General features: G+C 46.9%; 1 protein-coding gene across 2 annotated transcripts in view; it reads right to left on the bottom strand.

Annotated features, from left to right (window-relative positions):
- The window catches only part of LOC308123072 (tenascin-R-like), a 36,406-nt gene extending 20,626 nt beyond the window's left edge, over positions 1-15,780 (bottom strand). Inside the window, exons 1-6 of one of the 2 annotated variants that reach the window (XM_080485331.1) lie at positions 15,722-15,780; positions 11,571-11,856; positions 10,348-10,405; positions 10,039-10,263; positions 8,448-9,629; positions 3,754-3,869 (exon numbers count right to left, since the gene is read on the bottom strand). In XM_080485331.1, coding sequence (XP_080341457.1) covers positions 3,754-3,869; positions 8,448-9,629; positions 10,039-10,263; positions 10,348-10,405; positions 11,571-11,705 — 1,716 coding nt within the window. In that variant the 5' untranslated portion in view covers positions 11,706-11,856; positions 15,722-15,780. The remainder of the gene's footprint in view (positions 1-3,753; positions 3,870-8,447; positions 9,630-10,038; positions 10,264-10,347; positions 10,406-11,570; positions 11,857-15,721) is intronic. The other variant, XM_080485330.1, reaches the window with a different exon arrangement.
- Between the last annotated feature and the right edge of the window lie 1,815 nt (positions 15,781-17,595).

Below are 17,595 nucleotides of genomic sequence, written 5' to 3'. Positions count from 1 at the left end.
GGGCTATATAGGAGGAAGATTTATTCAGACAAGAAAATACTGTAGATATTCTTAAAGAATTAATAGCATACTTTACATGCAGTCCTTTCTGATGACACTGGGTGGCGCTCAGCCCCCATGGCCCCCAATGACCAGTCGCCCCTGGTAACAAGTAATCTAACGCGTTACTATTTCCAAAACAGTAATCAGATTAAACTTACTTCTCCAAGTCACTGTGCTTTACTGTTGTAGCATCCAACAGGAGGACTTTCTTGTCTGTAAAGCGGCTTTATTATTAAACTGAACCGGCTGCTACTCCTTTCCACTAGAAAACTGACACGCATGCTCGTTGCGTGCAGTCCGACCTGACCCGCCCCCTCTCCACTCTCAGCCAATCACAGATCAACAGGTGTCACAAAAGAATTGGAACCCAGAAATGTCAACACTAAACCATATCAATGCAACAATAACGCAACTGCAGAGATGTTGAACTGTTTTTGTAATTGTTTTCTTTTTCAATCAATCAATCAATCAATCAATCAATCAATCAATCAATCAATCAATCAGTCAATCAGTCAATCAATCAGTCAATCAGTCAATCAATCAATCAATCAATCAATCAAATACTTTATTTGTTCCGGAGGGGGGTAATTAAAAGGTCATATAGAGCAGATAGTTCATATATAGAAATACATAAATAGATAAATAATGCAACAACAGACTACAACTACGTCACCGGGTAAATAAATAACAGTAACAGTAAAAATGTGATAATAAAACTGTGACTCAGATATAAATACAACAAAGAATGAAGGTCAGAGGTTAAACATGTATCAGCAGGAGGTCAGGCAGGGGAAGAACTCACTTTGTGGCAAAACAAGTTTTACTTTATATTTTGAGACGGTGGGGCGGTGTCTGCATCTGTTGAAGGTAACTAAAAAGTTACTTGTAATCTAACTTAGTCACCATTAAAACAAGTAATCAGTAAAGTAACTAAATTATATTTAAAGGAGAAACTAGTAATCAGATTACTTTTTCAAGGTAACCGTGGCAACACTGGTCACGTGGACGCAGCTGTTTCTCGTGAGGACGTGAGGTTATTTTCCGGAGCTGTGCAGTGGAGCTGTTGGTGCCCTCTGCTGGCCAATCTCGTCAGTGCATCAAGTTTGATCATGGGAGTCTGCCGGTTGCTATGCTGGTTGCTATGCTGGTTGCTATCTAGTTGCTACATTGGTTGCTATTCTAGTGGCTACTTCTGGTTGCCGGGTGACGGATCTGCTGGTGTCCTGGTGTCAAAAACGCTCTCACCCATTTCCACGTCAATGATGGTGACATCATGAAATAAGGTCCTAAAAAAAGACCCAGTACGTGGGGCATTCAGGGACATATAGGAAACCCAAACACTGAAGGATTTAAACTAATGTCATATGAACTAATAAGTAGACAACATGTATTTATTTAGTATGAGGGTTGAAAAACAACACACATGAAAACATAGAAACATTTCTGGAAGTAGAGTTTTTGGGATAGATGAGGGAGACCAGAGCGACGAGATGAGAACCAGACAGGGATTCTTGACTTCAGTTGGAGCCGTTGGCTCGTTCATTCCTTCATCAGATGATCACAGCAACATTTTAATGAAGAAAGACTAAATAACCTTGAACGGTTAAACACCACACAGCTGCTTCACGATCACTTTGCCCACTAGAGGTCACTGTAACGTGAACTCCTGCTGCAGGAGTTTGGTCTGATTCCATCTTTCTTATACATTTCAGTAAATAGTTCTCATCACAATTTCAATGTTTTTCAATTTTAGATTTAGTTCTGAGAAGCTCGGCTTGTGCTGGTCATTGCTCCGCTGAGTGGCTGCAGGACTGTCTTCCATCCTCCATTTCTCCATCCCCTATCACCCCATCGTCCATCTCTCATCCTCCATCTCTCCATCCCCCTGCTATCATCCTCATCCCTCCGTCCCCCATCTCTCTGTCTTCCATCCCTCCATCCTCCATCTCTCCATCCTCCATTTCTCCACTCTCCATCTCTCCGTCTCTCTCTGTGCAGCAGCTGTGGTGAGCAGTGATGTCATCATTGGCAGCAGCCATGTTTTTGCCGTGTTTACAGGTTTCCATACCAACAAGCATCCATCCCCCACATCTGCATCTTCTTCTGGACCTCTGGAGTTTTCCCTGTTCGCCTGCACTGTCTCTGAACTCTGTTTGTTTTCAGCAAGCTGACTTTATTGAACGGCATGAGAGGGTCGTCAACATCCTCCTCCTCCTCCTCCTCATCATCATCGTCATCATCATCATCATCATCATCATCATCATCATCATCATGTTTCTCTCTTTGTATTCAAAAAACAGTTCGGTCCCACTCCCTTGATGACATCATTGGATTATTGTGCGTGCGTGCGTGTGTGTGTGTGTGTGTGTGTGTGTGTGTGTGTGTGTGTGTGTGTGTGTGTGTGTGTGTGTGTGTGTGTGTGTGTGTGTGTGTGTGTGTGTGTGTGTGTGTGAGAACTCAAATACCAACACAATCAGTAATCTCCCTTTTCTTTAATGTTGCAGATTAATCGCACATGCCTGAAGTCAAGGCTATAAGACCACACACACACACACACACACACACACACACACACACACACACACACACACACACACACACACACACACACACACACACACACACACACACACACACACACACACACACACACACACACACACACACACACACACACACACACACACACACACACTCACTCACGCACACGTCACAATTAAAAGCTCCGTAGAGGAAATTAAATAAAGTTGTGACACTAGGAGAATACACACAGGAAATGATTTTTGCTGGTATCTTCATGATGAAACGCAGTTCTTCTTTGGTGGTTTTTGTTTTCACTCGTCGCCACGCCGGCCTCTCGACGTGACTTCTGATCAGTTTGCTTCACTCGTCTGAACGAGCTTCAGAGACTCACTGAGGCTCAAACGGTCCGAAGACACAGAAACACTTTGTAAGGTTCAGACGTCGGTTTGAGTTCTAAACCAGTCGGACCATCGAGTCATTTCAGGTCGACGCTTGTTTTTACGACTCGCCTGCAGATTTCATTTTCTCTACTGACTCTTTTCAAACTGACTGAAGATCGTGAGAACAGGACCTGGTTCAGACCTGTACCCCTCAGGTTCTCCAGGTCCTCCAGGTCTTCCAGGTCTCCTTGTGCTTCTTTTGATTTGATTAACTCATTTTCTGGAGCTTGTAAATTATTCTTATAGCTATAGCAAAGAAATATGGGAAAGTTTAAAGTCAATACAGTAGAAAGCTGGTAAATCTTAAAAATTTACGGTGACGAACAAACCTGAGTAACAAGAGGAACGTTTTCTACTGTGTTTCTACTATCATTACAGAGCAACAGGGGCGTTTCCAGTCACTGCAGAGCAACAGCAGCGTTTATTGTCAATACAGAGCAACAGCAGCGTTTCCTGTCACGACAGAGCAACAGGAGTGTTTCCTGTCAATAGAGAGCAACAGCAGCGTTTCCTGTCACGACAGAGCAACAGGAGTGTTTCCTGTCAATAGAGAGCAACAGCAGCGTTTCCTGTCACGACAGAGCAACAGGAACGTTTCCAGTCACTGCAGAGCAACAGCAGCATTGACTGTCATGTCAGGGCAACAGTAGCGTTTCCTGTCAATACAGAGCAACAGGAGCGTTTCCAGTCATGACAGTGAAGCGTGGATAAAATCTAGTGACACAGTCTGAAGCGCAGACGAACTTACCTGGCTCGTGAAGGTAATTTGATAAGTGTCGTACAGAACGGCAGGCGGCGTCCAGACCAGCTTGACCGACGTCTCTGTGACATCCTGGGGACTCAGCTGAGAAACTCCCGACATGACTGAAACACAGAGAAACTGACTGAAACACAGAGGAACCTGACTGAAACGCATAGGAAATGGTCTGAGAAACAGAGGAAATTCATTGAAACACAGAGAATACTGAATAAAGATTAACTGACTGAAACACAGAGGAAACTGAAACACTGAGAAACTGACTCAAAAAAGAGGACACTGCCTAAAACATGGAGGAAATGGTTTGAAACACGAAAGTGACTGAAACACAGAGGTGCACTTTTTTGATCATTAAAAATGGGCAGGTCATTTTCCAAGAGATCTGATTGGTCAGGAGGTGAAGCACTCACTGTCATCTTATCGAGAACGTAACCTGCTCTGGAGCAGGTTAGTCATTCAGCTTAAGTTGCGGGGGTGATTGAGCCCAGTGAGAAGTGAATGAGCGTTGTAGTACGGTTAGTCCTTGAAGTTATCTCCAAAAGAGAAAATCCAGTGTCATAGTACAGGCCTCTGGGCACTCGAGTGAAGAGCGGTGAAGAGCCGTCAACTGACCACCACCTGGCGGTGAGTTGGAGCAGGTGGCAGGGAAGACTGTGGGCCAGACCTGGCAGACCCAAACGCACAGTGAATGAGCAACACCTCCATTGTGGAGGCGGATATGTGCAGCTGTGGCCGGAAGTTCGTCGGTGCCTGACATGACAGAAACCCAAGGACACACTGATGAACACCAGTGGTCCGGAAAGCTATCAAGCTGAAGAAGGAGGCCTTTAGAACCTGGTTAGCTCAGGGGAACTGGACTCGGCAGACAGGTATCGGCAGGCGAAGAGGGCTGCAGCTGCAGCGTTTGCGGAAGCAGAGTCTGCAGAATGGGAGGAGTTCAGTGAGGCCACAGAGAGGCCTTTTTGGTTGGCCTCAAAGAGGTTTTGGGGCACCATTTGGATGCTCAGGAGGGGTCGGAGGGGTCGATCTCACATTGTGCACAGCAAGAATGGACATCTTCTGACCACCAATGAGCACATCCTCCACTTGTGAAAGGAACACTTGAAGATTTACTGAACCAACTGGACATGCTTTCCTTACAGGAGGCGGGGCCTGAGATCTCCGGTGAGGACTTGTCCATTTCCCTGGTGGAAGTCACCAGGGTGGTCAAAGAACTCCTTGGTGGCAAGGCCCCTGGAGTGGACGAGATACACCTTGAGCTGCCCTGGATATTGTGGGGCTGTCCTGGTTAATATGCCTCTACAGGATCGCATGGACCTCGGGTACAGTACCATCTGACTGGCAGACCGTGGTGGTGGTCCCCATGTGCCAATTATCGGGGCATCACACTTCTCAGCCTCCCTGGGTAAGTCTATGGGGGGGTACTTGAAAAGAGAGTCCGACCGATAGTCGAACCTCAGGTAAAGGAGGAGCAATGCGGATTCCATCCTGGCCGTGGAACAACGGAGCAGCTCTTCCCACTCTCATAGATTATTAAAAGGGCATGGGAGTTTGCCAATCCATGATTATTGATCGTGTCCCTCGAGATGTCTCGTGGGAGGTGCTAAGAGAGTATGGAGCACCACTGCTGCGGGCAATCCGGTTTTGTACTCCCAGTGTAGGAGCTGCGTCCGTATATTGGCATTAAGACAGACTTCATGGTGGGCATTGGACTCCGCCAGGGCTCTGCCTTGTCACCCCTTTTGTTCATGATATTCATGGACAGGGTGTCAAGGCGCAGCCAGGTGCAGGAGGGCATCATGTGGGGGGGCCGGAGGGTGATGCTTCTGCTCCTTGCAGATGACGTTGTCCTTCTGGCGGCGGCGCATGAGAGCCTCCAGCGCTCACTGGAACGGTTCACAGCTGCATGTGAAGCGGTTGGGATGCGGACCAGCACCTCCAAATCTGAGTCCATGGTCTTCTCATGGAAAAGGATAGCATGCCCTCTCCAGGTAGGGGGGTTGGACCTTCCCAAGGTGGAGGAGTTTAAGTATCTCAGGGTTTTTATCGTGAATGATGGGATGAGGGATTGTGAGATCAGCCACAGGTTCAGACAGGTGGCTACAGTAATGCAGTCACTGTACTGGACCGTTGTGGTGAAGTGGGAGCTGAGCTATAAAGCCAAGCTCCCGATTAACGGTCGGTCAACATCCCCTTCGCCAGTGGTCATGAACTCTGGGTCATGAACAAAAGAATGAGATCACAGGTACAAGTACCGAAAATGAGTTTTCTCTGTGGGGTGGAGGCGTCACTCTTCATAACAGAGTGAGAAGCTCAGGCATCCAGGAGAGACTCAAAGTCAAACTGCTGCTCCGCTGCATTGAGAGGAGCCAGTTGAGGTGTTTCATCTGATTAGGATGCCCCCTGGTGGCCTCCCTTTAGAGGGCTACCAGGCAAGTCCAACTGGAAAGAAGCGCCGAGGTCAGCCCAGGACTCTGGAGAGATAGGCCATGTACCCGTGAAACAGTACATTAGTGGGAGACCAAGTACTGACCCAATACTAAGGCCTTTTCTCACCGAGTACGCATGGAATACCCGGATGTATTTTCGCTCTGCCCACTTTATCGAGGATGCATCGACACTGGACCTGTGTAGGCTTGGGAAGACAAATGACCCATAATGCATTTGCCAAGAGATAGAGGAGGGGATCCGCACTTCCACGGGCCGCCCTGCAAGTAGTTACTCATGACGTATGCGAGTACACACTGGCGTTCTAAGAATTGGAAAACGGCCTCTATATCTCTGGCTTGGTCTGGGAGTGCCTCGGAGTTCCTCCAGAAGAGCTGGAGGAAGTTGCAGGGGACAGAGATGCTTGGATTTCTTAGCTCTCCATACTGCCACAAGACCCCTTAAGTGAGAAAAAGGATGGATGGATGGATGGATGGATGGATGGATGGATGGATGTTTAAATGTAATGACAACAACTAATTTTTAAACATGAATGGTACTTAGTTTTACTTTCTTGTTGATGAGGATCAGAGACACTAAAAAAGAAAAAGTATTGTGGAAAATTGATTTCTGACTCTTTTTCTTCACAGAAAGAGAATCGTTAGCACGCACGCACACACGCACAAACACCATGAGTCAGCGGTTGGGAGAGTTTCTGGATTTCGGCCTCATAATGAAAATATTTCCTCAACGGTGTCACAGCAGCTCCTTAACAACACAAACCACAACACAAACAACCATGCTATCAACAACAAAGCATTACAAGCAACATCAACAACAACCCTGCAAACAAAACCGCTTGAAGTTACACCAGAAACAACAAAAGTCCAACGTCGTTCACAAGATCGTAGCTTGCATCAACAAAAACATCCTGAACGACGAAAAATTGTATAAACACTGCTAATAACAACAAAACCCTAACAACTACAACCGCAGCCACAACCGCAGCCACAACCACAACCACAACCACAACCACAACCACAACCACAACCACAACCACAACCACAACAACCACAACCACAACCACAACCACAACCACAACCACAACCACAGCCACAACAACCACCACCACCACCACCACAACAACAACAACAACAACAACAACAACAATGATAACAAAGAGACAGCAGTAACAACAGCAAAAACCGCAACTACAACAACAACCAAAACAACAGCAGCAGAAGTCACAATGACAACAGCAGAAACAACAACAACTAAAACAACCACCGCCAGTGGGAACAGGAATGCAGACGGTGAGAAGCAGCTCAAACATTGTGTTTAATGAAGTTAAGGTTTGGAGAAACACTGAGATCAGTGAAATACATGAAGAATGAGTCATGAGAATCTGTCTGCTGTCGCGTGTTTGAATCGTCCTGGATGAAGAGAAAACACCAGAGCATCTGGATCCAGAGCTCTGCTCTCACACCACACCGACGGAAGCAAAACAAAAGCTGCGCTGCTGCTGAGAGACAAAGGTTCAAACACCACGTCCGTTTGAAACGTCACACAGATGAAAGAGAAACAGCACCCTCCAGTGGCTGCGGTGCTAATGACACCATCAAGGTTGAGGCAGGAGTGTGTGAAAGGTTGAAACATTGACACACAGCACCCTCCAGTAGCATCAGGGTGGAGGCAGGAGTGAGTTTCAGGAGGCAAGATGGGAACGTGCAAGTTAAAGCAAATAGAAACGTGGAAATAAAGTCATCCAAGCCAAAAGAAGAATCCTTCCTGGAAAGAAACTGAGTCAAACTGCTGAGTTTATCTTGAATTCATCAGAAGGAAAAAAAGTTACATGATTTTCTTTTCTTCAATTCAAATGTACTCTTTGCTTTTTCTTGGGATGAACAGGAGACCTGTCCTCTCCGGTCCCCACCTGTCCAGGTGTAACGGGGCCTTATACTCTTTCAGGTCTAAATGGAAGGACACTGCCTGCTGAACACCCACTACGTGATGATCGTCGTCTTTCCCTCACGGAGGAAGCTGCAGCCAAGATCATCGTAGTCCACCAGCGGAAGCTTCCGTATGATATCTCAATGACTCAGTGGCGAAAGAGATTTTTGGATGTATCGTACATTGAAGTATCATCAGCAGAAATTATGAAAGTTATTGTGTTTTTGCTTGTTATTGTTCTAATCAAAGCTGTATGAGAAAAACAAAGATCTGAAGCCTTTGTGGTGTTTTGGGTCTTTCTGACTCACCGGTGTCACAGTTGGGTCCGGTCCTCCCGTCCTGACACTGGCTGCAGTCTGGTCCAGTGAAGCTCCGCCGGCACACGCAGCTCCCCTTGATGCAGCGCCCCCTCCCGTTGCAGTTGTTGGGACAGCCTCTAGATGCGCAGTCCGGTCCGGAGAACCCAACCTCGCAGACACACTTCCCGTTCTCACACTTCCCGCGGTTGCTGCAGTTGTTCGGACAAGCTTTCTCCGAGCAGTCCTTTCCGGTGAACCCGTCATCGCAGACGCACTGCCCGTTAACGCAGCGCCCCCTGTTGTTGCAGTTCCCGGGGCAGGACTCGTCGGAGCAGTCGGCCCCGGAGAACCCGCTATCGCACACACATTTACCGTTAACGCAGCGGCCGCGGTCGTTGCAGTTATCTGGACACGTTTGTTCGGAGCAGTCGGCTCCGATGAACCCATTCTTGCAGACACACTGCCCGTTAATGCAGCGCCCCCTGTTGTTGCAGTTCCCAGGGCAGGACTTGTCGGAGCAGTCGGCCCCGGAGAACCCGCTATCGCACACACATTTACCGTTAACGCAGCGGCCGCGGTCGTTGCAGTTATCTGGACACGTTTGTTCGGAGCAGTCGGCTCCGATGAACCCATCCTTGCAGACACACTGCCCGTTAACGCAGCGCCCCCTGTTGTTGCAGTTCCCAGGGCAGGACTCGTCGGAGCAGTCGGCGCCGGAGAACCCGCTATCGCACACACATTTACCGTTAATGCAGCGGCCGCGGTCGTTGCAGTTATCTGGACAGGCCTTGGTTGAGCAGTTGGGTCCGGTGAATCCGGGGTTGCAGACGCAATGACCGTTGACGCAGCGCCCCCTTCTGTTGCAGTTCCCGGGGCAGGACTCGTCCGAGCAGCTGGGACCCGAGAACCCGGCATCACACACACACCTGCCGTCCACACAGCGGCCGTGAGCTCCGCAGCTGTCAGGGCAGGTGGTCGAGGAGCAGTCGTCGCCGATGAAGCCGGGGTCACACAGGCACTGTCCGTTCACGCAGCGCCCCCTGTTGTTGCAGTTCCCGGGGCAGTTGGACTCGCTGCAGTCCGGCCCAGTGAACCCAGGGAAGCAGACGCAGCGGCTGTCCACGCAGCGGCCCTGGTCGCTGCACTCGTTCGGACAATCGCCAGGATCCGGTTTGATGGAGCAGCCGGCGCCTGAAAAGACGAAGACGATAAGAGAAAACGATTCACCTTGGACGATCCTGAACATCTCCAATCTCATGCTGGTCATCTTTAAATGTTTATTTGATGTCTTTTCAATGTTTCATCTGATTTCTGATTTGAGTTTGTTACTTTCTGTCCTCATGTTTGCTGTTGGAACAATCAGCTGCAGAGCAACACAGTGTTTTTACAGTCTGGGTTGAATGTTTTCCTTCATTTATCTGTTTTCGGTCTCCACCAGCTGAAACTCTCACTGCATTGAGTTTTTAAACTCCTTTTAAAGGTTTTACGTGTTAAAAATCTCGTAAATCCACAATGGAGGCTGAGTACCTCCTGAACAGTCGTACAAACGTTTCCTCCTGAACAGTCATAGAAAGGTTTCATCTGCCGGCAGCAAATTCACCTTTGCTCTCCTTGGAGGTGCAGCAGTTTCCTTCAGGTCCTCCACATTTCTCCCTCAGCGCCGACACCTCCCGCTCCAGATTCTCCACACGCTCTCGGAGGGCGGCAAAGTCGGCCTCACAGCCACATGGCCCGGACCCGGACCCGGACCCCGGACCGGACTGGACCAGCTTGATCTTGTGCGTGAGGACCAGGGGAGATCCGGGTGAAAGGTCGATCTCTTTACCTGTGAGGAGCAGCAGCGAGCAGCTGACGTCCAGACTCACAGCACAAACCTCACATCAGGACTATTCTGCAGACGGATCTTTACCTGCTTGGCTGGAATCAGAAGAGTCTCCTGCAGAGGAGCAACCTTCTGAAATGATCACCTGAACACAGGAAACACAGACACAGAGCTTTAGTCCGGGGTATTCTATGCTCTCTTCTCCTCACATCTGAGAACATCTCTGTGGAATGTTCGATATATAGTATATATAGATATTTTTTTCAGTTTTTATATAGTCAATATAAACAAATGAAGATGTACTATAAAAATCAATTTATAATCAACACAATAGAAATCCCATTACCTATACTGCTACATACAACCTATCAGTAAAGTTAGAGATAAATCCAACGTCACAATCACATATATTTTAAACTGACATCATAGACGTTCACTGAGTTCTGACTTTTCTCAAATAGTCAAACAGAATAGAAGAGTGTAATTACAAAACTCAAACAGATGTTGGCAACCAAATACATTAAAATATAGAATAGCAAGAAAAGAAAAGAAAAGAAAAGAAAAGAAAAGAAAAGAAATTTTGGTTTCCATCTTCTCTCAAATTTCTCTAGTTTCAGTTGCAGTCTTGCAGTAGTTTTTTCCATAAAAACAACAGTTTTTACTGCGCCAGGTTTCACTGATTTCCAAAAGTCTATGATCACTGGGCGATCCCAGAGTATGTGCGTGAAGTCACCCACCATCCCACAATTCCTCCAAAATAATTCTGGTGTTGTACTATATTTTGAGGTGGTAGATTAAAGTAGTGCATCGTCACTTTCCACTCGAACTCCCACAATGTTGGACTGTTGGTTAATTTGTGTCCAGATCAGAATGTCTCTTCCCAGTCATCATCAGTTATTATAACATTTGCTTGCAGCTCCCATCTTTCCTTAACATCTATATTATTATCATTGGATTCATATTGTAGTTCTTTATATAGTTTTGAAATAAGTCCTTTTTTGAGCCATCGTCTGTAAATAACATGAACAATTCTTCAACTTTGGTTGGTTCTTTGCTTATTCTTTCCCTTTCGTCATGTTTCTGAAGGTAATGTCTCAACTGTAAGTATCTATAGAAATCATTATTTGGTCAATTAAATTCCTGTTTAAGTTGTTCAAATGATTTAAAAATTTGCCGTAAGAGCCTGATACATAACAACGACCCAAAATGTAACAATGACCCGAGCTGTAATAAAATATGGTGTCATAAAACCCAAAATGTAATAACTGGTCGATAATGTAACTAAAGTGCTGAGCCCCAAAATGAGTCACCTTGATGGAGTTCTGCTGGGTGTCTCTGGGTGACCTTTGACCTCTGAGCTCTAACCCTGTGGAGGCTGATGGGCTGGGTAGGGCCGGGCGGGGCAGCAGGAGGGCGAGGAGCAGCGGAGTGATGACGGGAACCATCGCTGGACTCCGACCGGGTCTCGTGCTCCGGAGCGGTCCAAGGGGTTCTATCCAGGAGGTTTCTGGAGAAGCAGCAGGTGAAGTTCTGACAGAGCTGCCACCTGACGGAGCTGCTGGCCGATGTCGTCTACGTCCTCTCAGCTTCGTCCTCCTCAAGAGACACAGTCACATAGTTACTCGTCTCGTATCTCCTTAGCAAATTCTGCTTTGGCCGTATTGCGCTGCGACTGCGGCCGTTACGAGTCCATTAGCAGCTTGAGAGTCTGTTAGCTATTAGCATTTTACGAGTCCATTAGCCGTTAGTGGTTTATGAGTCTGTTAGCAGCTTGAGAGTCTGTTAACCATTAGCATTTTACGAGTCCATTAGATGTTAGCAGTTTACGAGACCATTAGCAGCTAGCAGTTTACAATTCCGTTAGCAGCAAATGAGTCCATTAGCTGTTAGCAGTTTAAGAGTCCGTTAACCGTTAGCAGCTTAGGAGCCCATGAGCAACTTACATGTTAGCCTTTAGCAGTTTACGAATCCATTAGCCATTAGAAGTTAATGAGTCTGTTAGCCGTTAGCAGCTTATGAGCGTGTCGTCAACGCCATATTTGTCACCATAGAAACCAAAGGATTACAAGGTTATTTGATCCACCACACCACTCCCTCCATTTGACACTGATGAACAAACATGGGATGAACAACGCGAAGATGCCAACAAGCCTGGTATGTTATGCAAATTTTAAATGCTGGAAATACGTGTTTGTATGAGTGTAATGAGGAATTTCCTTCATAAAGGTATCGACAACGTATTAGAGATGTACATCAACAACTAAAACCGGGGTCTAAATATTTTGGTTTTCTCCGTGTGGATTCTGGTGGAGGAACTTTTAAAAACTGACCGCATTATGACAAATATATATATATATATATATATATATAATATATTTTGGAATTTTTCGTGACCTAGATCTTGACCTTTGACCCAATCACTCTCAAATATTTATGAAACCATCTTGAGATGAACGCAAATCATCTCTGAAAATGTTGGGGTCAACAGTTTTTGCGAAAAGTTGGCAACATACATTCACACAAACCAATAAATACACGCAAACGAAAACAAAACCGTCACTCCAACTTTCATTGGCGAAGCTAACAACATTTCACCTCCGTCAATCTCGCAAAATAAACTGCTAGCATGACCATCAGCTAAGTACTTTGGTTCAAGCTAATGCTAATGCTAACGTTGAATAAGCGCTGCTCACCGTCTGTTAGCATCCTCTAAAGAACCCTCGAAGAGAGAATCGAATTCAGACGTGGACGTTCGAACGCTGGATAAACTAGAAGCCTGTTCGTCGCGTGTTTACATAATAAAAACCTCCAAACCTTCATGTTTGTGATCTTAAAAGAATTAAAATCACATTCCTGCAACATCTACAGATGTTTCTCTGGAGGAGCTTCAAAAGATAAAAGTGTCCAAAACGCCCATCAGATGAGCAGGACAGACACTTCCTCCTGCTACTGAGCAACAGCTGACTCAGATCCAGAAAGATCCCCACTGATCCAGAAAGATTCAAAATGATCCAGATCCTGATCTCATCTTCCTCTTCCTCCTCCTCCTCCTCCTCAGCAGTCCGTTCTTGTAAATACCAGTCTGGCAGCTGCTCCAGCTGGACCTCAGGAGGCCTCAGACTCTCCCAACAAAGACGCTTCAGTGTCTGCTCGGCTCGCCACTCTTTTTTTTCTCCCTTCATTTTCAGTTGTGACGCGTCGATGTTCAGATGTTCAGATGTTCAGACACACGGAGCTCCTCCAGACACTCTGGAGGAGAAACCCTCAGATGAGAACGGACAGCGGTTCCACTAATGAACCAGTGTGACCAGGTAAGGAGCAGAACCAGACGTGCAGCCGTACAGACTCAGACAACAGAGCCAAAATAGGTGAATTCAGAATTCAAGAACCAGACTGAGAGGAGAAACCTGCAGAACCAGACTAGAGGAGGAACCTGCAGAACCAGACTGAGAGGAGGAACCTGTAGAAACAGAATCAGAGGAGGAACTGGCAGAAACAGACATAGGGGTGCAGGAACCTGCAGAAACAGAATCAGAGGAGGAAGAACCAGCAGAAACAGAATCAGAGGGGGGGCAACCTGCAGAACCAGACTGAGAGGAGGAGGAACCTGCAGAACCAGACTCAGAGGAGGAGGCACCAGCAGAAACAGAATCGGAGGAGGGGCAACCTGCTGAACCAGACTGAGAGGAGGAGGAGCCTGCAGAACCAGACTGAGAGGAGGAGGAACCTGTAGAACCAGAGGAGGAGGAGGAGGCACCAGCAGAAACAGAATCAGAGGAGGAGGCACCAGCAGAAACAGAATCAGAGGAGGGGCAACCTGCAGAACCAGACTCGGAGGAGGAGGAACCTGCAGAACCAGACTCAGAGGAGGAGGAACCTGTACAACCAGAGTAGGAGGAAGAACCAGCAGAAACAGAATCAGAGGAGGAGCCTGTGGAACCAGACTCAGAGGAGGGGAAACCTGCAGAACCAGGTTCAGAGGAGGAAAATTTGTTGTTTGAGGTTGAGTTTACAGTGAATTCATCAGAAACAATAATTTTTCTCAGCTCGTGTTGATGTTCTGTTGGTTTCTTGGTGTTTATGAGAAGTTGAAGCTTTCGTCCTTCATCCTCCCTCCTTCATCCTCCTTCCTTCATCCTCCCTCCTTCATCCTCCTTCCTTCATCCTCCTTCCTTCATCCTCCCTCCTTCATCCTCCTTCCTTCATCCTCCTTCCTTCATCCTCCCTCCTTCATCCTCCTTCCTTCATCCTCCCTCCTTCATCCTCCTTCCTTCATCCTCCCTCCTTCATCCTCCCTCCTTCATCCTCCCGTCTTCATCCTCCTTCCTTCATCCTCCTTCCTTCATCCTCCCTCCTTCATCCTCCTTCCTTCATCCTCCTTCCTTCATCCTCCTTCCTTCATCCTCCCTCCTTCATCCTCCTTCCTTCATCCTCCTTCCTTCATCCTCCCTCCTTCATCCTCCCTCCTTCATCCTCCCGTCTTCATCCTCCTTCCTTCATCCTCCTTCCTTCATCCTCCCTCCTTCATCCTCCTTCCTTCATCCTCCTTCCTTCAGCCTCCTTCCTTCAGCCTCCTTCCTTCATCCTCCCGTCTTCATCCTCCCTCCTTCATCCTCCCTCCTTCATCCTCCGCCTTCATCCTCCCTCCTTCATCCTCCTTCCTTCATCCTCCCGTTTTTATCCTCCCTCCTTCATCCTCCGTCTTCATCCTCCCTCCTTCATCCTCCGTCTTCATCCTCCCTCCTTCATCTTTTATCTTAAAATTTCGTGTTCTGAAGAGTTTAGCCAATAAACAGTGAAAACATTCAGTTTATCTTTCAGCATCAGAAACATGAAACTCTGAGACGACTGGAAAAATCCTTCTTGGAATGTTTTCTGTTTTTATACATTTTCTGACTGCTCTTTAAATTCACTTTATTTCTTCTCTGATTTTGAAAGATGATGAGTTCAAAATGAATTTTGTGTTGTTTCTTATTGGAGTTCTGCGTTAAGTTCTTTGGTTTCTCTGATTGTTTGTGTCATTGAAGATTAAAAACACCCACAAACTGGACCAAATCCACAAGAAACTTCCAAATATCTCAAGAATTCACTCTGATATTCAATAATATAAACAACAGATCTTTGCACATTCAGAGATGCAATCACATTAAATGATTGTTTTACAAGCTACATCTATATGATAATTAATTTTAAGCAAAAATCACTAAATGTTTTTTTCACAGCTGACGGTAAGAAACACAAAAATATTCACACTTCCACAATATTCACAGGGAAAACATGCAAAGTGCGCGTGATGAAAGAGTGAACGCTGATGAAATCACAAACACTGCAGATGAGACTCCGTTCAGAAGAATAACACATTTCTCAGCTCCAAACACAGTGATGCAGCACGAGGAAAAACATCAGACGTCCTCCAGATGAATGAATGAAAGTGATTAAAGAGGCTGAAGGAGCATCTTACCTGAGTGGACGAGCGGTTTCCTCTGAAGCAAGGAGCAACTGACCAGCAGGACAAGACGCAGAGATGGAGGGATGAAGAGGAGGGAGGAAAAAGAAAGAGGAGGAGGAGGAGGAGAGCAATAAAGTTTTCTCATACTTGAAGAATTTTTCCTCCCTCTCGCCGTCTCTGATGTAATTCTGTGAGTTTTACTGGTCCCCGCTGGGCGGAGGATTGCATGGAAAACATCTGAATGGTGGATGTTTTTTTGAGAGGGAACACGGGGGCCTGGAACGTCATGCGGTGGTCTGAAGGTCTCTGTCTTCTTGGAGCACCACTCTGTCGGGGGTCTGGAACCTCGTGCAGTGGTTTGATAGGTGTCTGTTTTCTCAGAGCTGCGGGTGGGCGGACGAATGGTGGGTGGGTAGGTGGGTAGGTGGGTAGGTAGGTAGGTAGGTAGGTAGGTGGGTAGACAGGTAGGTGGGTAGGTGGGTAGGTGGGTAGGTGGGTAGGTAGGTAGGTAGGTAGGTAGGTAGGTAGGTAGGTGGGTAGGTGGGTAGGTAGGTAGGTAGGTGGGTAGATGGGTAGGTAGGTGGGTAGACAGGTAGGTGGGTAGGTAGGTAGGTAGGTAGGTAGGTAGGTAGGTAGGTAGGTAGGTAGGTAGGTAGGTAGGTAGGTAGGTAGGTAGGTAGGCAGGTAGGTAGGTAGGTAGGTAGGTGGGTAGGTAGGTGGGTAGACAGGTAGGTGAGTAGGTGGGTAGGTGAGTAGGTAAGTAGGTGAGTAGGTAAGTAGGTGGGTAGGTAGGTCGGTAGTGTTGGGGAAAATAAAAAGCATGAAGTGTTTTTGTGAATCTAGAGATTATCATAGGGTTGAGACAGCAGGGCCTGGAAGGACAGAAATGGCCATGGGATGAACAGGTGTGAGCCTGCAGGGGGAAGAGGCCCCTGAAATGTGGTTTGTTGGTTAAAAAACACATGTTGTGTGACAAACAGTTAGATAGGCCACATGATGGGAATAAACGAGTAGAAACCTAACAGGAGCGGGGAGTTCCAGAGATGCCTTCAAATGAGATACCATTAAAAATTAAAATACCTGTAACAGCAATAATTGTGGCAGGAGACCCCCAAACGGGACTTTCTATGGACACGATTATTTCCGGATGTGTGACGGGTGTTCCAAAATACAAATGGGTGGTTGTATGTGGTGGTGAGATGAACCAGAAAATGTATAAAAGGCAATGTCACACAAAGAAAAATCAGTTTTGGACCGGTCGGAGACTCTGAGCTTCGCCTGTTGTTGGGAATAAAACTCATTTGCATCCAAGTCCAGCTTCTCATCTGCTTTTTGCTTTGAGAATCAGTTATTTACTAGTAGTGTTCACCTGACACCACAACACAAAGGATCACCTATCAACTCATCTGGCCCAGGTAGATAGTTAGTTAGGTAGGTAGGTAGGTAGGTAGGTAGGTAGGTAGGTAGTATGGTAAATAGGTGGTGGGTAGGTAGGTGGTAGGTCGGTAGGTAGGTAGGTAGGTAGGTAGGTAGGTAGGTAGGTAGGTAGGTAGGTAGGTAGGTAGGTAGGTAGGTAGGTAGGTAGGCGGTGGGTAGGTAGGTGGTGGGTGGGTAGGTAGGCAGGTAGGTACTGTAGGTAGGTAGGTAGGTAGGTAGGTAGGTAGGTAGGTAGGTAGGTAGGTAGGTAGGTAGGTAGGTAGGTAAATAGGTGGTGGGTAGGTAGGTGGTAGGTCGGTAGGTCGGTAGGTAGGTAAATAGGTGGTTGGTAGGTAGGTGGTAGGTCGGTAGGTAGGTAGGTACTGTAGGTAGACGGTGGGTAGGTAGGTGGTGGGTAGGTAGGTAGGTAGGTAGGTAGGTAGGTAGGTAGGTAAATAGGCGGTGGGTAG

This window comes from Lipophrys pholis, assembly GCF_963383615.2.
Source record: "Lipophrys pholis genome assembly, chromosome: 17".
Taxonomy (NCBI): Eukaryota; Metazoa; Chordata; class Actinopteri; order Blenniiformes; family Blenniidae; genus Lipophrys; species Lipophrys pholis.
This window is presented reverse-complemented; position numbering and strand designations above follow the sequence as displayed.